At 24.4% G+C, this 27,468-nt stretch overlaps 5 protein-coding genes across 5 annotated transcripts; 3 read left to right on the forward strand and 2 right to left on the reverse strand.

Moving 5' to 3' along the window:
- Nucleotides 1-88: 88 nt before the first annotated feature.
- Nucleotides 89-1,323, reverse strand: PCYB_031010 (VIR-like CYIR protein; the record flags this gene model as incomplete). The annotated part of the gene is made up of 3 exons (XM_004220771.1): nt 89-550; nt 574-1,136; nt 1,188-1,323. The coding sequence occupies 2 exons, from the start codon at nt 1,321-1,323 to the stop codon at nt 574-576; spliced, it is 699 nt and encodes a 232-aa protein (XP_004220819.1). The 3' UTR covers nt 89-550.
- Nucleotides 1,324-3,556: 2,233 nt separating this feature from the next.
- PCYB_031020 (VIR-like CYIR protein) lies at nt 3,557-4,890 on the reverse strand (the record flags this gene model as incomplete). The annotated part of the gene is made up of 2 exons (XM_004220772.1): nt 3,557-4,093; nt 4,270-4,890. The coding sequence occupies 2 exons, from the start codon at nt 4,888-4,890 to the stop codon at nt 3,557-3,559; spliced, it is 1,158 nt and encodes a 385-aa protein (XP_004220820.1).
- Nucleotides 4,891-10,853: 5,963 nt separating this feature from the next.
- Nucleotides 10,854-11,375, forward strand: PCYB_031030 (hypothetical protein; the record flags this gene model as incomplete). Its single annotated transcript, XM_004220773.1, has 1 exon — nt 10,854-11,375. A coding segment is annotated over exon 1 (501 nt), but the record flags the coding sequence as incomplete, so codon positions are not given.
- Nucleotides 11,376-21,326: 9,951 nt separating this feature from the next.
- PCYB_031040 (hypothetical protein) lies at nt 21,327-21,850 on the forward strand (the record flags this gene model as incomplete). Its single annotated transcript, XM_004220774.1, has 2 exons — nt 21,327-21,425; nt 21,542-21,850. The coding sequence occupies 2 exons, from the start codon at nt 21,327-21,329 to the stop codon at nt 21,848-21,850; spliced, it is 408 nt and encodes a 135-aa protein (XP_004220822.1).
- Nucleotides 21,851-25,095: 3,245 nt separating this feature from the next.
- PCYB_031050 (hypothetical protein) lies at nt 25,096-25,725 on the forward strand (the record flags this gene model as incomplete). The annotated part of the gene is made up of 2 exons (XM_004220775.1): nt 25,096-25,345; nt 25,415-25,725. 2 exons carry the CDS (start codon nt 25,096-25,098, stop codon nt 25,723-25,725), a joined length of 561 nt encoding a protein of 186 aa, XP_004220823.1.
- Between the last annotated feature and the right edge of the window lie 1,743 nt (nt 25,726-27,468).

Consider the following 27,468-nt stretch of genomic DNA (forward strand, 5'->3'; position numbering starts at 1 on the left):
ATTGCTTTAATATTCATAAGAGTATAAAGAATATGTAGATATGAAGTAACATAAAATATTTACATTTTTAAATATGTTTTTTATTTACCTTATAATACATAAAAAAAACGAGAAAAGATCCAAGAACAAGAGTAGAAACTAGACCTATTTTGGTATATAGAGAATTTAAAATACTATTTTCCTTTTCAGAATTATCAAAATAGCTTGTATTTCTATCATTTGGAATTTTATATTCCGTATATGAATTTTTGTATTCTGTTTTTTCTTCCCTAGCTTTATTTTTATGTGTATTTTGTGGGTCAAAACAGAATCCTAATAAATCAGTAGTGCAAGCTTCTTCTTTAGAATGTTTTAATCCTTTCCATGCTAATGTTTCCTTACGCTTATTTCTTTCTTCTTTTGTGGACTCATCTTCAAGTACTTCTTCCCCTTCACTTTCCTGATCATGAACTATATTAGTATTTTGAGTAGAAGAATTATCCTTACACTTCAATACTACGACACCTTTATCTTTATCTTGATGAGTAATATTGCACTTTGAGTTTTTCATTCCCATGATAACATCTGTTGTCTTCATCTGATTATTCTTTTTTCTTTATCTTTCTTAATTGGATATAATTTTTTTGGTATTCCTATTGATGACCTAGTGAAAAATTCTAATCCCCTGCTTCTTGATGCAATGTTTGTTTCATATTTTGTTTCCGAAGTTAACTTTTCATTACCTTTAATTGTAACATTATGGGTTAATGGCGAGTCAAAACATGAAAGAAATCCATAATCTTCGTACTTATAAGCAACACACCTTACATTTTTAATTTTCATATTAAATTCTTCTGTGGAATCCTTAGACCCAGATTTAACTTTTGCGCTTGACATTTGGTTGTATTTTCCATTTTCACAACTTTCTAATACAGACAAGAGATTATTTGGATCATAAAATGGGTCACAACTAAAATATTTATGGCATTCTGTGTTCCAATATTTACAACATTCCTCTTTATGCTTTTTGTATAATATTTTAATAAATTCAAGGTATTTTCTATAAATTTCGCAATTAGTCTTATCAGAAATTATATTTTCTTCAATTTTTTCATAGTTTTTAATAAAATCATGCAAATATTTCACATTTTTCCTCTCTTCCATATCATGATAAGTAAAATAATAACGGCATAAATATTTTTTTCTACCTTCATCTCCTGTTCTATTTATATCATTAATAATAAGTTCTTCTACATCATGAAATTTTTTAAGAACATCCAAATGTTTAATATTATACGAATTAGATCTTATAAATCTACTTATTTCATCAAATATCCATAACATTGAGTGATAACAACGATCTCTTCGTTGTATTACATCATTTATTTTAGCTAATTCATTTACATTTATTTCGTGTTTGTAACATAGTTCCTTCAATTTTGTGTTTTCATTAGTTTAATTAAATATAGTATTGCAATATTTTTTGTAGTTATCAATGGAAACCTTATTATTAAATTCCTTATATATTTCTTCAGAGTGTGATCCTTTTAAAATTATTTCCTAAACATTATAAAGAAAAATGTAGATCTAATAAATTGTTTCTTTTTAAAAATACACGATTTAGCTTGAAAATAGATAATGTATTGAATTATAAATATGTACTAATAATTTTATTAAATGTAATATGAAATTGTACTAAATCAATTCCATTTAAATCTCCCATTATTTTAAAATTTCCTATTTAACAGAAATTACGATTTTTCAAAAGATATATTTATTGATATTTAAAGATTGATAATATATGTTATAACCAAATAGTGTATATAATTTTGTGTTAATTCACAAAAAGAAAATTATGCTGGTAAACTTTCAAATGTAATTATAGTTCATGATTTATTTATTACATAATAAACACCTTTAAAGTTTGAAAACATAACATGTAGAGATAATATGCACCCAAAAAACTTTTTTTTTTAAAAACAGTTGTATGCTGATATTCTTCTTAATGAACATACAGCGTAATTTTTTAAGAATAATAACTATCACAACAAATTTTAATTAATAATTTTAATCATACACAAAACCTATTAAAGTATAGAACATACAATAGTAGTACTCCTCTTTCAAGTAACATTTTCCACAAAAATAATAAATATTTTTTGTTGTAATTTACACAATTGTTTTGTATATCAATAGTGTGTTATGCATATCATTCTTATTTAACCTGCTTTAGTAACTAAAATAGTACAAAATATATTTTAACATATGGAACTATGTAGAAAAGAAACATGAATAATTTATTAAGTGAAAATATGATGTCACATATTTATGCATATACTACATATTAAATAAGCATTATTTGGTAAGTAAAAAATTAATTACTAGATTGATGTTTTTCTGAGTTATAATTGTTATTATATTAAAAATGCATATTATAAATTTTAATTAAAAATTAGCTCCCTATTTCTATAATAACATATCTTAAATATGTAACATAATAATTTCCATATGTTCATCCCTACATGTTCTATATTTATTTGTATTATATTAATTTCCTTATGCTAAACTTATTAATTATTTATTGTAAAAATAATTGAAAACGATAACTAATTCGTGTAAAAAAATTATTGAAATTTTATAATAATGTGATAATCTTAAAAAGGGTGAAAATAAAGAAAATAATTTTGCTTAAATTTCTTTCAATAATAATACAAATAAAAATTTAATCATCATAACTGCATAATATAATACTACAAATTTTACTGCGAATGTGTAAGTAAAATATTATTCAATATTTCTCCTTTTTTTTTTTTTAGATACAATAATAAATAATTCATAATAATCATATTGTTACAATGAAAAACACATTATTATTTTATTATTATATATGATTAAAGGTATATTATTATTTATACGCTTCTTTCAGCATTTCTTCTAAATAATATGATACTACATGTAACATATTTTTACAAAGAAGATCACGATGATTGATAAGCTATTCTCACTCTCCCCTTAGGAACATTTATATTTTGATTTTCTGAATTACTGTATATGATTTCCTTTCTTTGTTCTTTATTCACATTGTATTTCCTTTCTTTTTTCCTTAGTGAAAATCTATTTAATTGGTATCTTATAGGCGTAAACTAATATAAAATTGAAAAAACAAAAATATTTTATATTGATATTTTTGAGGAACAAAATATGATAAATATTATTATGAAATATTTATACATAAAAATTAACACCTTTTTACCTTGTAAAATAAGAAAAAAAACATAAAAGTACCCAAAAGTGTAAAACTGCCTAATGCGAAAATGTAGAAAGGATCCTTCATAAATTCATTAATAATAGATTCTTGGGTCTCCGCTAAACTTGCACTACCCAACGAATTTGTGTTAATTTCTGAATTAAGGAACACACTACCCTTTAGTTCCCCAGTGACCCTATTTTTAACTGCTTTACTTGAGCTATCAACTGATTCTGAACTGGAACATTTTAATTTGCATAAGAAATTTTTCGGATAATACATTCTATCACATTTAAAATAATCAGAACATGTATCCATATAATTGTAGTACTAATATTTACAACATTTCCTTATATACATCTTATATATTTTTTTAATGTAAGTAAAATATTCACAATATTTATTATTTTCTTCCCTATTAGTAGATTCAGTAATATTTTTTATGTTATCATAATTTTCAAAATAATCATGCAAATCTGTTTTTTTTCTCCATTCTTCGAAACTAATTTTAGTATCATAGTTATAGAAAGATTCATTAATTTTTAATTCATTGATAATTTTATATCCTATGTTTAAAAGTGTAAAAATAGGTTCTTTTCCATGCGTTTTATTCCAATCTGGACCAAACAATTTCCATGCATTCTCATATATCCAATAGTATAAATATCCACAACGATCTTTAATATCATTACTATATTTTATTTCGTGCAAATTTCTTACTAACATTCTACAAAAATCACTAATTCCTGGGCAACTTTCTTCAAAATCATATATAATTTTACAGTGTTGGCAGTATTTATAACAGTCTTTGTTACTGTTAAATTCTTCATATGTTTTAAATGCAGAAAACTTGTCTAAAACACTTTGCTAAGAAATTTAAAAAAAAAAAAAAAAAAAAAAGAAGCATATTTAAATGATTTTTTTAAAAACAAACCTTTAATATAAATGAATAATCGTAAAATAATCAAATAACGTGTTATAAAAATTATTTATATTAAAAAACAAAATAATTTTTTCTTTTATCTTTTATGATATCTACATACATTAAATTTGTTTGTTGTCTCAAATCCATTCGATCTTTCTTGATTATGCACATTAGATTGTTCTTTTTTTGATGAACATAATGCTTTATTGTTTTTATTGAATACTAAATCTAAACACCTATGAGGCCACTTATTCTTCAATTCACACAACTTAGAATTATCAATTTTCTTTTCAAAAGCAACTAATTCATCACTAAATTTTTGAGAACATGTACTGCTATCTTCAAATTTCATACTATAGTATAAATCAAAACTACTCTTTATGTAATTGCAATACATAGTTTTTTCAGAATTTTGAACTCTAGTCAATTCACTATTTATGATATCAATATATTCTAAAAATATATATAACTTCAGCTTTTTCTTAAAATCTTCTGCACTAACATTAAATTTTTTATGTCGACAATAATTTTTCGCAGTAATTGAATCATTAATCCAGTTCCATGCAAAGTAAAGCAACTTTATATCTTCAGAACGGTACTTATTGTCTTGTATTTTAGTGTGCAACCAGTAGTTCAAGTGTTCGCAGCATTGGTCTTTATTAAATTGTGATTCAAAAGATGTCAATATCTTATCCCAATTTTCCAGTATTACTTTAATAATATTACAATATTTATTCATGTTTACACTATTTTGGGTTCTGTTCCTTATTAAGAGATTACACATATATGTATCACTATGAGTATAATTTAAAGATTTGAAAAATTTTTTTAAATTCGAATCCTGCAAAAAGACATTCTAGAAAAATAAAATGATATAAGTAATACATAAAATTACAAAAACTAAAAGTCTACAAAAACATGTTTCTTTATTGCTAGGGACATAACATATAAAAGTAAAAAACATAAATAATTCATTCTTTATAGAAAATAAAAATATACATTTTCATTATTTTCTTTAGAAAACAATTATGATTTTACCGTTTTTACGTCAGCATGTAATGGGCCCTCTATTTCTAGAGCACCTTGAACACGCGGTGCTGATGGTGTACCCTCTGTTTCAAGGGTTTTCTCTATTAGGATAACTATGTCCTCATCTTTAAGTTTTTCTTCTAATGAATATAATACAGCACTATCAATATATATTTTAATGTATTTATTATATTCATTACAATATCCCCTAGTATTATCATTATTTTTGCATTCTTTTTCTGCTTTTTTATGTACATCAATAGCCCCTTTTAGATATTCACGATGTACACTATTGAATATTTTATCATTTACAATATTTTTCATAATTTTATATCCATCATAAAATACAAAATAATCATATAATTTTTTTATATCCTTAATTTCATTCAAGTTAATCTTATAAAACTCGCATACTATACTATTATTTGTAGGGTTCTCTTTATATTTGGACAACGCATCGAAAAGTTTACTAATATTAGAGTCATCAAGGTTTTCAGTGAGTATTTTATCGTAAAACCAATACTTTAAGTATATACATCGTATATTAGGATATGTTCCTTTATTAATGCTATTATAATATAAACCGCTATTCTTTATTAGCTTATTAACATTTCTCATTAGTTTCTTGAATATGTCTTTTGCACCTTCATTTACATCTTCAATCATATTATCTTTACAATAATCTTCATCATTCGAATTCTCACAATTGCTGCTAAATTTTTTATAAAATTTAAACAAATCATTTTTACATAATGTAGGATCCTAAAAATACAAACATATATTAAAATATATAAATGTATAATTTTTTCTTATATTCCATATAGCTCACATTTTAAATATATCGTAAAAGAATATTAAGGATAGGAGTTAAGTCAATAACTTCGGTAAACAATTGAAACATACATTATCAATTAATTTCATATAATCTACTACATCTTTAGACATATTAATTAAGTGAAATAATTAAATTGGTCATTATATAACCATTAATAAATGTAAATACCAATGTGTTGTCTATTTATATTTTAAATTTTGTTTTAATAAATCTATGCAGCTAGATAAAGACTTCATTCTGTTATTTTTACATTAAAAATGGATTAAGATAAAATTATGTAAATATCATTAATCTCTTATAGAAAACCTTTTTATTAATCAAATAAATGCAATCTTTATCCTGTCTATAATGTTGTAGGAAGAATTTAAACTTATATATTAAAATTAATCATGATATTTGTACATTTGGGCATGTAACATTTTATTTTTAATAATTTACATAGAAAAATATATTCCTATTCACACTAATAAGTATAATTTGTAATTCAAATGGAACTAATTGTTTACTAGCCAGTTTTCACCTTTAAAACATTTATTATACATAGAAAAGAATCCAAATAAATGCACAAATGTGAATTTTAAGTTGTCGGCACTAAATTTTATTTGATTTTTTATTATATAATTACATCATTTCCATTTTGTTCTACTTATCTTTCTTTAAGGATACAACAGGAAACAATTGTATTATGATAGAAGAAATAAACATAGAATAAGAGTAAAATGTTTGAATATACAAATTATTCAATAATTAACATAATAATTTAAAGCTAATTATTTTTTATTATATGAAAGACACATATTCACAAAAAAAAAATAGCTTTATTTATAATTATATTTGCCATAAAAATTGTCTACATCTAATATTCATAAAAAATTTTTTTTTTTTTCTGCCTTATATTAATCGTACTGAAAAAATGAAATGTTGTAGTACTTCATATAAAAAATGGTGTTATATATCATGTAGATATTTTTATTTATAATATATATATTTATTAAAGAGAAAAAAAAAATTAGCTATTATAAAAAAAATATACATATAGGAAAAATTTATTATAGATATTTTTCAAAGGAAAAAAGCGCTAGGTAGATATTTCTATATTTCCTACAAAACATATGTTATTTTCATGGCAAAATAATTGGTTTTATGCACATGCTTAACAAACATATATTTATTTTTTTTTATTTTATTTAACATAGGCACTCAAGTACTTCAGATAAATAATATTGTCATACTGCACATTGCTTTGTTTTCTTAAATATTTCGTTAATTTCGATTTTTGTTCCAAGCAATATAATCTACATGGATAATAAATAATACGAGATATCAAAAAAAGGGAGCGAATGAAAAAGAAATTTCTTGCATTTTCTCATAATCGTGTATTTGCTATACAATGTGTTAAATATTCGGGATGTATAGGGAATAAAATATATTTCATCATCAAATTATTTTCGATATTAATATTACTTATTTTTTACAAAATATTCATAAAGTTGACGAGCAAGTAAATATTAAAATGTTTCATGAGTTTTCCTTCGTTTTAAGAATTATACGTATAACGAAATAAATTTAATGTATTTTCATTTTCTGTTCTAGTGAACTCTTCAATAACACACTAATTTGAGGAATAGAACCCTTCTCTTTTAATTCTGTTTAAATAAGAAATTTTTATTACAAAAAAAAGTATGTGTGTTTAACGTTTTCTATTTTTCCATTTTAAAATGCGCATTACAATTCTTTTCAAAAATGAATATCTGGAAATGTAAGCATGCCAACGGGGTGTACAAACATTAAAATTTTTAACAGATTACGAAAATATTAACAACTTTTATTTTTTCTCTTATTTACCATTTTTAAAAATATTTGTAAAAAAATTTTTTTTAAATAAAAAACAAAAACGTTTGTAGAGCCTTAATGAGCAATAACCAAATGTATTCTTTGAGTTTATTTTTACAAATTTTGAGTCATTAGGTGTTATGAACAGTATTCATTACCAGCGTTTGTAATAATTCCATGTTACGAGTTACCTTTATTTTTCCTCTTGAAAAAGGTCTAGAAAACCTTGTATATTTTAATAATAAATAGAGCACTTCTCCTAGTGTGTCTTCTAATTATAGAAGAAAACATATCCATTTTATTCGTTTTTAATTTTTCATAGATATAACAAAATTGATATAAATATATAAGCAGCATAACACACTGCCCCTAGAATAATACGATTAAAGTAGTTTTAAAAACAACCCTAATGCATGCTAATTCGTACTATGCTAAGAATGAATTAGTTAAAGAAGCATACACATTTTGTTTACTCTGTTCAGTACGATAATGATGATTACTATTTACACGCTATATAAGCAGAAAAAATTTTCCAATTTTCAATCATTCATTCTATACTTATCAAAATAGAACAAATTACAGATAAACACATGTTAGCATTCTGTTCAACGCATGTAAGGAAATAATCATATTCGAATAAACAGTTCACATCCTTCTTTAAAATATTTAAAATTATATAATAACGGATTGTGCGTATATACCTACTGTTCGTGTAGAAAGGGGTGAACACGAGACAATGATGCCTTTTTTATTACTGGTTCAAGATTACCCATTTCATTGTATTCATACAATTCAGTAAACGTTTTCTTTTCCGTTATATTTGCTTTCTTATTTTTAAATTTAAAAAAAACATAATTACTTATGAAATGGAATAATAGTACAAATTAAATGTCTAAATATAATTCTTTACGACATGCTAAACGGATATAAATTTTTTTTCTATTTTAACGTCAGAATTTTTTACTAAAACGAGAAATTTACACGCACTCATATTAAAACTATTTTCGAATTCGTATTTAGGCATACATAGTTGTTAAATAAACATGAAGACTTTTATATTCTGTAAAATCATTTTAAAAAAATATATATGTATAATTTATAGTGCATTATGTTAGCATATAACAAAGCAGAACCCGCAGAAAAAAAATATATAATTTTTCCCTTGTTTACTTATAAAATATCTAATCTTAATGCGCATAATTGCTTTGATTTTTTAAATTATTCAAGCATAATAATTTATTTGTAAAAGATTATTACAATATGGACTATTTATAATGTGCCTTCGGGTCACTCTTTAAAATAATTCTAAAAAACATAGAGCATAAAAAAAATCCCGGAAAATTTCTAATTTTTTGTAGCATTTTTTTATGCTGAAAAGTGGTCTTCAAATAAAAACAAAATTTATCGTAATTAATTTAAGTACAAGTTTATTTTTATTATATTAAATATTTATATGCAAAATAAAGATCGCATTTGTTCTAATATAAAGGGCATAATAAAATGTAAAAATATAATTGATTTTTTTTTAATAGTTAATATAAATTTATACGTTTTTTTTAAAATCATTATGTGCAGGTTTGTGTACCCCTAAACAGTAAGTTTTTATATTAAGAAAATATATTACGCGAAAAAAAGATGCTGTGTAAAAATTGTTTGTGTGCTGTCTAATCGCCTTAAAAAAGGATTTGTAGTCACACAAATAATATAATGAAAATATAACCATCTTAATAATCATAGATCTGTCTTTGTAACTTATATATTCGATTTTTATTTCAACAAAAATTATTTAATTTATTTGTACTATCTTTTTTTTTATCTCCTGTAAAATTACTCCATTAGAAATATCATATAAAATATTATTATAATTAATTACTTTTTTTTTTTTACATTTCACCTTATTTACTTAACAGAATTTCATTTTAATTTTTATATTTATTTGTTATTTTTTTCATTTGTGCAAAAAAAAAATAAATGTACATTTGATACAAATTACAATCTTACTGAATCACTGTAAGATATATATATACTACAAATTTTAATTTTAAGGACACGCTATTTTTAATCATGTTGGGAGTACTTATAAATATCATTCAAATTTAATCTATATAATTTACTATTTGACGAGTAATTGTAGATTAATAATAATTCTTCAATTATTTTATACAAAATTTTTTTTTTCATATTTTTGATTTGTTCTATTATTATTAGATTTTAATAAATATGTAATGTATCATAAACGATCAAATTATTGATATAAATTTCTTGAAATGTACATGCAGTTATGAAAAATAATACCAAATATTATGATAATTCTTAACCATTCTATGAGCAAAATAGTAACATAATCAGCATATGCCATCTTCTATTGTCTTCATAAAGGTCATTGATTACAATTTTTCTTTATCATATGCGCTTTATCTTTTCATTTATGTCGAAGCGGAATATTTTATTAAAATAATTAAAATTGCTATAAAATTATGCCGTTAATTTGTATATATATAAAAAAGTTTGCTTAAATGTAAGTATAATACATTTTAATAAAAATTTTTATATTTTAATTTACTATATAGTAATAATTCACAAAATTTTGAAATAGAATTTCTTTTTTGATATACTTATATTTATTTCATTTTTATGGGAATTAAAAAATGATCATTACTTTTTTTTAAATGTTATATAAAATCATAAAAATAGAAGAATTCCTTTTTATCCTCGAAAATTCAATGCATTATATTTATTAATTTTTACTATATAATATTAAAAAAATATATCATATATCCGTTGCCGAAAAAAATGACTTCCTTTTCTTTCATTAGAAGCTTTGCCATTATCTTTTTCGTTGGGATGTTTCATTATCACAATGATAATGTATAATAAGAATATTCAAAATAAAATATTTTTTAAGTCTTTTTTTAATACAATTATTCTCCTTTTATAATAAAGTTCATTTTTAATTATAAAAAATGTTTTTGTCCTATTTTTTCTGGTAAATTAATTCCTCAAAGAAAAAAGCTCGACACGTCAATGTATTCAAATTACAGTCGACTGTTATCAGATGTTAAAACAGATACTGAATCAAATTTGGACAAATTAAACTCGGACAAATCGAATAACAATAAAAAAAAAAAAAAAACAGCTACTAAATCAGACATAATAAATAAACTTCGTAGTTTTAACATTTTCAAAATAGCAGATTCCTATTATGAAAATAGAGTGCTTGATAGGATTAATAATATATATAAAGTTGTAAACGACCAGAATATTGATGATAAAACTTTCTGGCTAACTGTATTGCGTAATATGAGCATGATATATGCTTTCCCCTCTTTACTGTTTTTATCAGGATGTTTCTTTTTATCAATAAGTGAAAGGGGATCAAATTTACGTTCTTTTGTCATTCTTTTAATAAGTTGGTTAGTCTTTTTTTATACTTACACAAAAATTTTAAAATATAATGTTCTTTTTGAACCTAAGGATAAATACGAATTTGGTAATCATATTTATACCTTCAAAATATTGTTCATATAAATTCATAAATGTTAAACGTAACCTAAGATGTGATACATTCTAAAATATCATGATGTGTCATAATTTGTTACACGAACATGCATGGCTATCACTTTTTTTTTTTTTAAATGAGAAGTGATATACACATGTGTACATTACAATTATAAAGTTTTTTCTGCTTTCTTATTATTCCTTTCTATATATTTATTGTTTTAAATATGCAGTTTAACACACTTTCGTATTAAAAATGTATATAAGTGTGTAGCTTTTCATAGAAACATTTTATGTTTCTTAACTTTCTCCAAAAAATTATGATCTGCATACTTAGGTGGCATATCTATTTCGCTATTTTTTTTCTTGAACATGTTATTTTTTATTCTATTGAAACATTCTGTAAAAGCTCCTAATGTAGTTTCATGGAATCTATGTTTCCATTACTTAATTAATTTTAATATGTTATCATGCTTTTTTGTTTTATTCCCTTTAAACAACAACCTTTCATTAGTAAACTTAATGAAACCTTTTTATTTGTTTTAGTAAAACTCTATGTCTATTTTTACCTTTTATAGAAGGTAACTAATGTGTATTTCTATTCGTTTATAAAAGAAAATACTTTAAATAAGTTCCATCTAAATATTGCACTAAAGACACATTAATGCATATTTTATGCATGATTATAACCTACAATCTTTCATATTTTGCTTAATTGTCCATGCAGAAATAAACAGTATTATAAAAAATATAATTCTTTATTAAATTACCCAACTCTGTAGTTCTTTAATTTTATCTTTCCAATAGTTTATACCTAATGCTAGACATGAAATCAAATGTCATCTAATTTTTCACATTGCGCACATTCAAGTTATATTCATTTTTGAAGAAATAATGTATGTCTATTTAATTAGAACAATGTAAAGTTAAAAATAGTATATATTACGTGACAACAGCAAAATAATAATAAAGACAATAAATTGTATGACACTATAAAATTACTTTTAAGATTAATGGACACTGCTTTATATGTTCACATTCGCTCATAATAACTTATTATTTGCTTCTTTATTTGCTATTACGCATAATTATAATATGTCTTATAAGTTGAAACCCATTAATTTAATTCAAATAGATTATAAAAACTTATTATGTGCATATCATTATAAATGCAACATGCTAGATAATCATAATATAGGAACACCCATAAATAAAGTAATAAGCATTTGTCCAAATGTTGAAATGGTGAAATTGCTAAATACATAAAAAGAACGCAGCATAATTGTGTTAATTAATGGTTGTATCCTTTTTGTAAATTTAAAATGACTTTTCCTTTTTAAGATTTCTTTTTAATAATGTTTTTCTCTACAGCTTTGAAAATTATGAGATGCAAAAATATAATAAGACTAATTTTTATTTTATTGAAAACTATTTTATGGCACTGACACAATTATTATAAAGTGTGGTATAGCAATATATGTAAAAATCTATAAATTTCATGTAAATGATGTTTCCTTTTTATGATGCCTTTGAATGAATGCAGTCTCTCCCTTTTATTTTAACTCTGTGATGGCACTCACAATGCGTTCACGATATTACGTACATGTATGATATTCAAAAAAATTACTACAAATGCTTATAAAAATATAAAACCAATTGATAAAATATTTTTCTGAATTTCACTAAATTGATGTTACATTTATTTATCAATGTAATATTTGAAATAATTTATAATTCAATCTCGAAGTTAGCAAGTTTATGTGTAACCATTTTGCCCAAAAAGTAGACTCTAATTTTCCCCTTTGAACATTTTTATACCAAAAAAAGGAGATTAAAAATTGTGAATTAATTTTCGCATTTTATTTACAACAATTTTAAGATAATATAATATTTAAAAAATATTTGCTAGTTCTTATAATATTCTAAAATCAGTATACCCAAATGAATTTTCAATCTAAATACATCATTTAAAATGGAAAAATATTTGCCTTTAAGGCTAAACATGAAATTTTTTCATTTTTACATTTAATAATCCCCCCAAAAAAGATTACTTTTTTCCCTTACAACTACATTTTTATAATATAAATTATGAAAAAAATTAATAAAATTTTATTTAGACAAATATTAAAATGACATTTTAGTATTTTACCATTTTAAAAAATAATATTTGTGCAACTCATGGAAAAAAAAAAAAAATATAGAAAATAAAAATAATTTTCTCCTTATTTAGCATACGCTTGATCTAGATTTATTTAATTCTCTAGTTACATAAGAATATATGTTTACCATATATTTATCTTTTAAAAATTTTGCTTTTTATAATTTAATATATATTACTATAAATTTTTAATTATTTTTATTTGAAACAATTAACATATTAAGAATTTTTTCTACTCAATTTCCGTTAAATTTAATTGGCAATAGTTTATTCTTTTATGCAATTTGATGGTACGCAGTTTGAAAATGTATTTTTTATTTTACGCTGTCATTTACTATATAGTAAAATATGCATTTTATATAAATATATAAATTAATGCCTTTTTGAAGGAAAAATACAAAACTACAATAAAAAAATGACAATAATTTAGGATGTACCTTTAATTGATAGAATTATGAAAATACCCTTGACATTTTTTTTCTTACAGATATCGACGAATTAAAAGAGAATAAAATGGACAGAAATTATAATCTTTCCATTTTTACCAAAATTGTTGTATTTTGTTTTTTAGTTTTCATATGTCATTACGGAAATAATTTGGTACTATAAATATTTTTCTGGATTCTTATATTTTTCAAATTTAATATTGACAGATAAACATTCAGTTCGTAGTGGTTTTACTATTCTTATATATATGATTATATGCCCCTTTATTTATAGTCTACCACCAGTGTTTCACTGTACAAGAAGCAGAGTAACGATGGCATATTGTCCTTAAAAAAAAGTCGCTTGTTGTCAAAAAGTGAAGAAATTATAGAAACTATTGCAGAACTACGAGGAGATGCTAAAAAATATTATGGACAAATCAAAGAATTTGGAAATAAAAAACTACATGGATTTAAGTCTAAAATTGATAACGTAATGGAAAATAAACCATCAAAAAAGAAAGAATTGAAAAATGGAGAGATCAACATATTTGATAATTCAGAAAAACCAATATTTTTAAAAAACAGATTACTATTTTGAAAAAACATATTCAAAGCATTTAATTGCCTCGAAAATTCTATCATTAATAAGAATATAGATTTTAAAAATTTAACATAATTTTGTTTAAAAAAGTAGGGTTATTATTTATTGCTCCGTTTTTAGTTTTATTTGTTTCAGGTCTTTTGTGTATAGAAAAGGGTGCACATATATCGGTTTTTGGTAATGTCTTTGCCGTAATAAGTATATTGATGGGACTTATATTTTTATAAAATTCTTAAAGTACAGAATTTTATTTGATGGAAAAGAGGAATATGGTTTAAATGATTATATTTCTATTACTAAAAAATTGGTAATGAAACTTTTAGTTATTTATTAAACTCTTGAATTTACTAAATAATAAATTTTTACGAAGATTGCTTATTTTATAGGTGCATGTGTAACATAAAATGTGGTAGCAAACACCATAAAACACATGTATGCATTGATCTTACAATAATTTAATCATTCTGTAGATTTGCTTTGAATTAAATATCATTTTTTAGTGCCAATTTTACAATATATAAATATTTTTGTAATATCACTACAGCCTTTCTTTTGCGATTTATTAAATTAACTTATTGTATTCGTGTCATCTGCGCACATTATTTATGCACAAATTATATGTATGCATATTTAGACACATTTATGTAGTTAGGTATGCAAAATATGTGTACGCTGAAATTAATAAAATGGTGAACAACTTTTTGTTTGTTCTGAATTAATCGTTTATTATGCGCATGACATTATCACAAATACATTTTATGAAATGTTTCTTTTTCATTTCTGTGTCAATATTTGATAAATTAATAAGAAAAAACTTCTTAATTATTTTGTTTTAAATATACATCTGCCAAATTTTGTACAACATAAAAGGAACAATATAGATTTTGTCAGTATATTTACTTTGTTAATCCTATAAGGGCATATGTTAAACATTTATATATGACAATATCAAGGGAAAAGTATGCGATAAAATATATTTCCTATGTATGTTAAAATTTATTTGCTGCTTATAGTGCGTCTTTATCGTTACAATCACTCTGTATAAAAAAAATCCCAGAGAATTTATCAGCTACCATAGTATATTAATTACTTTGCATGAAATATTTATGCACAGTATAATATCCAGCATAATCACTTGCATAATTATTTTATATTAATTAGCTAATATATTATATCCTTTTCACTATAATAATACAAAATTAAGGGAGACATATTTTTTGTATAATTATCATTCATTATAATATAAAGGCATATCGGAATAAAAATATATTTCGTTTCGAATTATACTAAAAAGATTTTTACAAAATAAATTGTTTTTATATATGTTTAGTGTTATATATGAAAATTCATGGAATATACATTTATGCCGTAAGCAGGTTCACAGCATGCTTATTTCTATTCGTAATTAAAATTACACTAGCGTGTTTATTTGTTTCTATAAAGATAGAGATTATCATATATATCACCAAAGAACAACAGTCAAATGTATTATATCATTATCGTTAACATATAATATCAAATTGTAGAAATAAATTAATTCAGATTATAAATACTTTAATTCCAATATTAATGGTAAACTTGTAAGTACACTTTCTTGTATAATCAAATGTTTTAACATTTTTAAAAAAATAAATATAATAACTCTTTTTTATTACCAAAAAACGTACATATTATGATGAACAATATAATAGGATTGATATTTTTGACCATATAATAAAAAATGAACATCCCTGCTATTTATGTTCTTTTAATAGAGATGTATACAGTATATAAATTCTGATTTTTGTAAAATTATTACACTGATACTTATTTTTTTTAATGTTTTTTACAAATTAATTTATTAAATATATAATATTCATTAAAATATATACTGTAAATCATAGGCTTCCAATATTCTTGATTCATATTTTTATCTTCATTTACTGTTGTAATTCATAATATGATTAATAGATATGAAAAAAATTGGCATGTTCATATAGTTATAATTAATTGAAATGTATTGTAATTATTTTATTTGATGTCTTTATAAATTATTTTCACATTTCATTATTTATATTTATCATATGTAAAGACATTAAAAAAAACGCTTAAAAGAAATTATTTATTTCGTGCAAAAATCATGAAGATTAATTTTAAAATTATACCATAAAAATTATTATTTAAAATGGCTTAAATGAATTTATTGCAGTATATATGATGCCAAAACATATATTATTTTATTATTATTTTTTTTCTATATCCACTCAGGAATCTATTTATGTTAAAAATTATTTTTATCACTGTAATTGTAACTATTATGATAAACCTTTTAACTGTATAATCATTATATTTTTTATCTTATTTAATATTAAAAAAATATCCAAATTACAATAATAAAAAATACCATGATGGTGAAAATAATTTGTTGAATACACAACATAAGCAAAAAATTTATTGTAGCTATACATATTTATGTTTTTTTAATAAATAATATTCTGCACAATTCTAGTAATGCTATAAAAATTCTTAGTTAGTAATATTAAAAAAAATAATATAATGCAACTCTGCTCCATAATATTTTTATTATATTAATAGGACCAAATCTAAATATTAAATATATAATTCGTAGTTTATCATGTAATATACATATGCCAGAGTACATCACAGTAACGTTACAATAAAATTATAATCATGAGCACCTTACATGTATACCAAATTATTACATTATTTTATATGAATAAAATATATATACATATAAAATTATACAATTGCCAATGTTTTGAAAAAATTTTGAATAGAGCTTGAGGTTTAAAATTAATTAAAATATATCATATTAAAAACAAAGAGCATGTAATTATAATAGATCTAGTGTTATATTAGCAAAAGAGAATGTATTTATTTTTATAATTAAATATATAAATAAATATACATAAAAGCTTCGTTACATCAATTAATGCTTTTCTATGTAATATTAACTTTATAGGTTCATACAGCTGTAATTGCAATATTCTACTATTTTGAAAAATATGAAAAAAAAAAAATTCTTTTAATTATATCAAACTTCAATTATAGTGCTTACAATGAAATGAAAAAATTAAAATCAATTATTATATATGTTCATATACTTTTAAAGTGGACAAATTAATAAAATAATATTTCTACATAAAATATGTTTTTAATAAAAAATTTAATAGGTGATTTTATGATAATTATGAAACTTCAAACATATTAATGTACATTTAAGTTTAAGGTAATCCAGTTATCACATTTCATACATTTCCCATTAAAAATGATATCTGAATGGATTACATATATATATTTTTCTAAATAATTCCTCACTTCACAAGTATATAATGAATTCTGCAAAAATATATTTTTTTTTTACATATATTAGTAAATATATTAAAAAATATTTCTTTTTTAAAAAAAAGGGATTTTGCCATTGAGTTAAATAACATATAAATATACTTTAATTTTTTCATGTACTTGAATCCAAGATTAATATAATTAAAAAAGGGACTATTGCACAGATTATTTTAAAAAATATTATTATTAGAACTAAAATATATGATAAAAAAAAATTTAATAAATAATAATCTCCCCCTAAACCTAGGTAAATTGCTAACATAGAATTCACTCATTATATTACAATAATTATTATTCTCATATCTACTTCTATAATATTTTTGCAAGTTTATTAAAAACAAATTTTTTATATTTATTTCAACACTTTTTTGTTCGTAAATTATTTCTCCTGTAATATTATTACAAGGAAATATATTAAATTAATTTTTTTTTTTTTTAATTTCACTGTTAATCACATATATTTTTTGTATATACATTTATATATTTTAGTGATTAACAGAGAATAATAAAATTCTGTGTTTTTTTTTTTTTATTTGCTATATAATAATACCAAGCTGTTATTAAGTATAAATAATTATAATATATTCTCAATACATTCTTGTATTTATAATGTTTACTTTGGAATAAATGAATGTTTTTTTTATATCATGTTTTTTGGAATGTAATAAACACTCATAAGATATAATTTTAGGTAAGTTATTTTTTAGAATAACAATTATCTTTTCAGTTTTGTGATTTATTTATTATAAGTTTTTGCAAAATAAATCATAGAAGTTGTATGTGAGAGAATTAATCATACTCTTCTAGAATAAACTAATATATATGAAAGATGATAAAAGGGATAATAATAATTCTTAATAATTTCATTGGGCTACAAGAAATTATTGATCTACATTCTATATTCTATATAAAATACATAAAATAAGAATTACTACAACCATGAAATTTCATTATATTATAATACATATATTTTTTTAAAAGAATATATATATATATATATTCTTAATATTAATTATTAACCCATATGTAAAAATTTATTTCTCTAAAAATGTTAACAAAATTATTTTTTTTAAGTAAAACACTTTAATGGTTTCCTTAAATAATAAATATACTGAATTTAATTTTAATCGAAAAAATTCCACATCCAATAACGTCCATAATAATTAACAATTATAACATTATTTATTATTATTTTAAAAAAAATGTTAATTCGTATTTAAATAAGACAAAGAATACAATAATTATAAATATCATTATAGGCACTATTATAGCATAGATAATTCAGTCATTAATATTACATACTGCAGAAATGAAAATAAGCAAATTGAAAGGGAATTTTAATTTTCTCAATTTTACTGAAATAATTACTTATTTATTCTTATTTTTGACATGTTAATATCACACTGATGTATAATAATATTTTAAATAATTTTACTTTTCGTAAAACGCGCAATTGCACTAAGATGCACTTTTATGCTTATACCTATGAAAATATCTTTATCGAAAGCAAAAAAATGATAACTATAGAAAAAGAATGAAATTGTACTTCCATAATAGCACTTATGTTATATTTTTCATGCTCAAGTTAATAATAAAAAACTAAAATTTAATCATAATTTTATTCAGTTATTCATTTCGTTAAGAAAAAAACATCTTTTTGTCCTCCCTCATTGCATAAATTAAAACGCATGCAAAGATAACAAAAAACTGCGCATACGTTTTTTATTAACAAATTGGATAGGTGGTGATTATAATAATATTCATTTCTTTATGAATTTATTTATTGTGAAGAGATAAACAGATAATAATCTTTAAACCATATTAATAGAATAAGAGAATCAATAATATAAAAATAAATAATCACATTTTTCCCTTTGCAAAGTTATAATATTTTCACATTATGGTTAAATCCTATACAACTGCTTTACCTTTCTTTTTATTATTACATCATATTTGTTATATTGCATGAAAAAATAACATCATTATATTAACCATTATACGTTATTTTCCATTTTTAGTGTTCAGAAATGACATTAATTGGCATAATTAATAACGGCGATTTTTACGTTTAATTTATGTTTGTTCCATTTTTTGTTTTACATTTGATACTTATGAACGTTGTACTATCAATTATTAGTTATCTAAAATAATGCTTCATTCGTCGGCATTCTTAAAATTATTAGTTAATCTGTGGAAAAATATAAAAAAATGTACAAAGTAACAGCATATTTTTGTGAAATATCTTTTCTATAAGATATAACATCACAAAAGTAAGTTCTGTATCATTCTACAATTTTTTATACATTCTCTTGAATATATATTATGATAAAAAAATAAAAATTTGCTATGAATTATAACTTGATTCTAAATAGTTCATCATAATAGCAAATAAATTAGACATCAATGTAAATATATTTACCCTAATAATCCTGCTATTTTATATCTTATTTTGCTTATTTATAACTTTATTCATTTATTTATTTGCTCTTTTTACATAATTGTAAATTATTTGCAATTAGCTTGTTTAAATTTCGACTCATATATTTTTTATTGCCTTGTCACTTTTTATAATTATTCATATGAATGGAAGCTTTTTTAATAAGAAAAATCATAAATATATAAGCGTTTTAAACGTTATTATTTATAAATGTTAATTTTTATTTGGGAAGTAGTTCATGTTATTATGTTATAAAGTTATTATAAAAAATATATATATTTCTCATCGTTAAATTTGTTTAAATATACAATTTCATTGCGAATAATTTCAAATTTTCATAGTTTTTAATACGTAAAATTATTTATAAAAAAATTCACACATTTGATCGTCGTCATAATGTGGTTTCAAATAATGAAAAAAAATATATAATAATCATTGTAGCATTATTTTTTCTCGTTCATTATTATTTAAACTGTAACATGTAGTAATTTCTACACGGATTACACGCATGATTAGAAATATGATTCTAGTGCCCCTCGTAATAAATCTTAGTGATTGATAAATTTATAGGAATATACATGATCTACATTTTATACTTTCTGACTTTTACCTGAATTAATAATTTCCATATTGTTTAAATTTCTTTTTTTTAAAATATTTAACAGGCAAACTTCTTTAATTGCCCTAATATGATATAATGATTTTAAACGTACGTGACATTTTTAGCTAAATTTTAATTATTTCTACTTAATTTTGTTTTCGTTTTTTTTTTTTTTTTTTTTTTGCAAATATCATTATAGGAAAATTTTTTTTTTTTTTTTTTGGTAAAATTGAATTTTCCTTTCTATCCGTTAGTAAGCATTTCTTAGGTACATACATTATTCGATTTAATGCGTTTCTTAAAAGGACATAAATTATAATAAACAATGTTGTGATAGTTCAATTGGAACAATTATCTCCATGATAAATACACACAACTATTATAGTACTGCTTAAACTATTGTAATATCAATGCTGTACAATATGGGAAGAAAAATTAAGTTAATCACATTTGTTGAAATTTTGTCTTGCATCCTTTTATCTCAGATTTTCTTATGTTGCTACAATGGGGTAATATCATAATGTCATTTAATTTTCGTATTCTTATTTTATCTTTCTATTCATAATGTGTTCAAAGAATGCTAGTAACAATTTTTACAAGTGTTAAACTTTTTACTTTTCTTCAGGATAATTTTAAAAAATCATTGGGTAAAGATGCCTACCTAAGCAACCCGTTCATATTAGAGACTAATCGGTTGCTTGAGAAATATCAAATGGACAATGAACCAATGGATGCAGAACTAACAAATGATGTATCATATAAGAAGAAAAATAGCAAATTAGAGAAACAAACGGAAGCTAAATCGTTATGCGAACAATTAAATGAAAGTAATTTAAGCTGTAAAGAAGAGAACAAAATTGATAAGAATAATATAGATTCAACGTCCGACGTTTTCAAATGTACACTTTCCTGTTGCGAAAAAAAATTCTCTTAACACAGTAAATCATATATATAATAAAAAGAAAAAGAAATATATGAACAGTAGAAAATTTAAGAAAATGCTATTTAAAATGTTGTGCCTTGTAAGTGCCCCATTTTTTGTTCTGTCATACATATTCTGTTTATTCCTAATAAATTACAGTAGTAATTACACATTTTTAGGTATATTTTATATGTTAGATGTCATAGTATTAGTAATTATTATGTACATTGTTATTAAATGTTTTAAATATGAATTTTTAAAAAAAAAGGAAAGCACCTAACGTTTATATGGGTAAGTCTTTCTTGAAAAAATAATTTTTATGTACAATATTTTTAGGAAAAAAAACTGAAAATGTTTCCTAGAAAAAAATACATCATAAAGAATGCTACATTTTTTTTGGATAATCTCGTTATTTATGCATATTTTTTGCCAAATGGGAATATCCATATATATTTGCTATTCTTTGCTACTTCAGTTTTTTATTTTTCCTCGTTTATTCAATTCTGGTAAACCTTTTAAAGATGCACACAACCAAGATGTACCTCACGAATTGATGTCTACTAGGCAGCTGTCGACAGACGAGTTAGAAGCAGAACCCATTTTTATGGTGCTAGAAAAAAACGTAACAGATAATGATGAAAATAGCGAATGCGAAAGTTACAATTTTTGTTATTTTAAGCAAACCGGTAGAATATTAAAAGTTATGCACTTTTAAGTTTCCCCTTTCCTGTGCATTAACTATTTCGCGCGTAGGGAACAGCAGCGAACAGCCTTAACATTAACGGGGTTAATAACATATATAATTGTGCACATCGCAGTTTTATAATACCCTTTCTTGGTTTGCTCCCACTATAGTGCATCTACACATTGGAAAGTTTCCATAAAATTGTATACCTAACGGGCACAATTATCACCCATTTTCCCTAATCCACTTGGTGCTATTTTTCACTGCCTCTTACTTAATGACAGACATAACCGCCTCACTTGCGTTATGCGTGAGCTTTTCGCAAGCAACTTATCACTTTTAAAGTAACTATTTTCAATTTCAAATGTGTACACATAAAAAGAAGTTACGTGGTTAGCGCTTTATGAATAGTTAGATAGTTATAAAAACAAAGTTGGCAGAAGATTTAGCAATAGATCCTGGTAATAAACACTCCTCAATGAACATAATTTTATATCCTTTTATAACCCCCACCCACTGTCACAATATCAACATGTGAAGTTCTGCACCACTTTAACATTTGCATATAAAAAATTGGAAATGTTGTTCACCCTTTCATTGTATACACCTGGCACACGTACTCTCTGTTGAAGCGTTCCCTTTCTTGGGTTGAAAGAAAATTTGGCATTTAGAAAACAGAACAGAAAAAAAAGGAGTACAATATTTTAGTCCTCGCGAAAACGAAGTGTATTAATCATACGCTAAAAATTGCAAAATTCTGATTGCAATATAGTCGGAAGGGCAAACGCAATCACTCAAGGTTAAAATGTATGAAGAGTTACAAATAAACATGATGACACGACTGATTTCTTTTTCATCCACATTTTAGTAACACCAATAAATGGTCGTTTAAAAATTTGTAAACGCCGCAGTTTGTTTAGCTTTCTCTTCAATTCATTTAATCGATCATTTACCTTAAATCGATTTTTCTAAATTATTCTAAAAATGAAATGAAACGAAATAACCCAATTGTATGGAATCGTTCAAAATGTCTGAATTGTAAAGGGTAAAAAAAGAGAGAAAAAATCGTACCCATATTTTATAGGTATATTTAATTTTTTTTTAGCTTCTTTGCGTGCGCAATTTCCCGTTTAATCATTTCGTTTTTATAATGAATAGTTAATTAAAAAACATCTCCCTTTTTAAGATACTACTTTGTATAAAACAAAAGTGTGCCGTCCATAATTAATCAAAAGAATTTAACCAGGCCATGTATTAATTAATCTGAAAGGCGTCAAGACACAGTTGTAGAATGTCCCTCCCAAATCTATGCAGAAGCAGAAATGTATATTTTGTTGTTTTTCTTCTAAAGAGGAAAAAAAAAGTTCAAACGGAGGAATCAACCAAATTAACTTTTTTTTAAATACTCCATTTTGATATTTTTACCCTGCACACATATAAAACTGCATCCTGTTGCGTACATTGCTATCCTTCAATTATTTAAATTTCTTTACCATCAACCCCCTTTTTTTTAAGTCCCCCTTAGAAATAACATTTTATGTAAAGACGCTTTGAAAGCAGTTAGTTCTGCTAATGTATTTTACCAGGGTGATAGCGATCATTTTACGCTTTGTTAATTTGTTTCTTTTTTAATTTTACTTCTTTCGCAACTCTAAAAAGTTTTTTTGTTTTATACTATCTGTTTACCCATGATAGCATGTGAGATGATGTTAAACAGGAAACATATTCTCCCTCATTAAAATGCACAATATTTTTTGTGCTAAAAAGATATAGACCAATTTTGTGATTGTTTCGCAACTCAGGAATATACATTTTATCGAATTATTCCATTCAAAAAAACATGATTTTTAAAAACGACTCCGTTATGTATTCATCTAAATGTCGCATGAAAATCTCAAAATGGTGTCGGAATAAACTTCCCTGGTTTAAAATTTACTCCTGGATGATACTTCTTCTGTTGTACGTCCTGCTGCTAGTAAGAAAATGCGTTCATCATACAACCATGTAAATATATTTTTTTTCTACGTCCAAACTGTAATTTGTTAAATCTTTATTGTAAAACATGTTCCCCTCCTCTTTTTCTCTTTTTTAGAATGTGATATCCATTGCGCAAAAGAGCGCACGCTCCAAATAAATGTTATGTAATACCCCCTTCAGACAGTTAACAGAATCTTTACCACAATTTTGCAACCTTTATGCACATAGAAACAACCACCATGATGATGACAATAATAACACATGGGGTAACTGAATTCCCAGAAGAATTCCCTACGGCTGTAAACACGCAGAGTTATTCAAAGAAATGCCAAAGAAAGAAGTAGACGATCGAATTAAATCTTTTGGCATTTTCTGTAATAGAAAAATGAATATTACTTTTTATCGCATTCGTCACCTTCAAAGAAATTATTATCATCAAATTATGAATCAATTATAGACAGAATTCCTTAAACATGCATTAAGAAATAAATTATTAGATGAATATATCATGTAGCATTGGATGGTATGTAACAACTCATTGACATATGATCTGATGTATATGGACCATTTGGACCATATGCATTTTTATTCTTACATGAAGAAACTGATTCCATATGATACCGTGTCGTACGTCAACTTTGTGTACAATAAAACGAAAGCATGGAATGATCTCATAAAAAGAAATAGAGATAAATGGAGAGACTACCTGTCCGACGAGATCAGAAATTACCTTTTAGGAAAAAGAGGGATGATAATGAACATAGAGCGCGAAACGCCATTTGACGAATCGAAATCGTGGCAGGGAAGTTCTAACACAGAAATGAAAGGAGGGGGATATAGCAGATGTAAATCAGAGAACCCCAAATGGAATGATTCTTCAGAGGAAGTAGAATCATAATTTGAATTCGATGAAGTAGGATCTGAAATGGAATCAAACTTTAGCCTATACGATTCGAGGTCAGAATTGAGCTTAGATGATATAAGATCACATTTGGGATTAGACGAACTGGGAACAGAAGCGGATTCAACCTGGTCATATTGGGGGTCACAATTAGGATTGGATGACGTGAAATTGAAATTGGGATCGGAATTAGGATTTAGATTTAGCCTTGATGATTCAAGATCGGAATTCGGCTCTAATTTTAGCATGGATAATTCCAGACCAGAGGAGGTATCAACATTTAGCCATAGCGATTCCAAGTCAAAATTAGGGTCAAATTTATGATCTGAATTGGGGTCGCAAGGAATTTTAGAAGAAGTGTCAGCCGAAATAGAACATATAGAAGAATGAGTTCGTAGGATGATCTAATATATGCTTATCTTTTATTAAACTGGAAGAAGCAATGGATGAACCCTAGTTGCTTGACTACCTTTCATGTAACATCTTTGTTAGATTTGCAAGAGATACGCTTTAACTCATTTATTTAACATCATTCGTCCTAAAAAAGGACACAATAGTACATAGAGACACATCATATTTAACGTTTTACCACCCCTCTCAATTTATTCATTAATTTATTCGTTAATTTATTTGTTAATTTTTTCGTTAATTTGTTCTGTCCCAATTTTATCTTTCTACTAATGCGGTCGTTTTTTCAATTCCGTGCTTTGTTAGTCGCATGCTTTTTGTTTTTTGTGTAATAATGCGACAAAGGGAAAAAGTCAATAATTGTTATTTTTACATCATTTATAAAAATACACGCTTTTCATTATTGGGGAACGGGTAAAAATAAAACCCAAGGAATATTTTCTTTGTTTTTCACATCGTAAGAATTTTTTCCCCCTTTTCATTCGGGTATCAAACTCAGAATATTTCTCTTTGCAGGTTTTACATATACCTACGCATGTGTTATTTTTTTATAGTGATTAAAATTTTTAAATTCAACTGAACCAACTATTTTACAGCTGTATACGTCGGTGTATAAAACTTGAGCGACGCAAAATTATATAAAACAGGGCAGCACAAAAATGTTAACATTTTAAATTATACACAAATAATAGGATAAGAAACGACACAAACGGACGTTTCCTTTAGTAAGAAATGAACGCACCTTTAAAGACAACCAGTTTGTACCACTTTGTCGCACTTTATGAACCATTCATGGAGGGGGCATATACTTATAAACAATGAACCCTTTCTTCTACAGAGGGACGAACATTTCGATCATATAAAACGCAATGATCGCCAATTCAGGCATTCCTCTCGGTAAGCATGCATGGGTACATATAAGCCATTCTCCCTATTCTATTTAAAGCAGTATTATCTGCTCCTCATTGCTTAAAAGTATACCCTAGTCATACATTGTTAGCATATTAATACTTTAATTTGACGGACATGGTATTGTCAACACGTCCCTTTATTTGTGAAATGGATTGTGCCCAAGATTTACAAACAAAGCGGAACAACACATGCGGATAACAAGTATCACAAGTAATGTTATAAAAAAATGACAAAAACTTTGTTCATGCAACCCCCATCCACCCCTCGCCGTTACAAGATTACTTCCACATCACAATTGTGTAGTGAAGAAATGGACGTGCTTTCTCCCAACCACAAACACATCGCATCTAGTTTAGCAACTACCGCAAGAGAACAAGCAAACATTTTATGCATTTTTAAAAGTTGTTAAGAAATTTGCCCTTCATGCACCTCTCTAAAAAAAACGCATTTTTATCAATATTGTTATTGTTTACTACAAAATAGGAGTTCACATATTGGTTCATATATTGATTAACATTTTGGTTCACATATTGGTTCACATATTGGTTCACATATTGGTTCACATATTGGCTCACATTTGGGCTCGCATTTTATTGAAAATCCCCCCCAGAGACGTTTTCTTTATTTTAACTCCCTTTTAGCTAGTTTTCATGCACCACTAACTGTTTGGCAACATTGATATATATATTTTTACGCGGCTTTTTCTTGTTCCCATGTTTAATTATTTTCTAATTAAAAGGATACTTA

Source organism: Plasmodium cynomolgi, chromosome 3, assembly GCF_000321355.1.
Source record: "Plasmodium cynomolgi strain B DNA, chromosome 3, whole genome shotgun sequence".
NCBI classification, from domain to species: Eukaryota; Apicomplexa; class Aconoidasida; order Haemosporida; family Plasmodiidae; genus Plasmodium; species Plasmodium cynomolgi.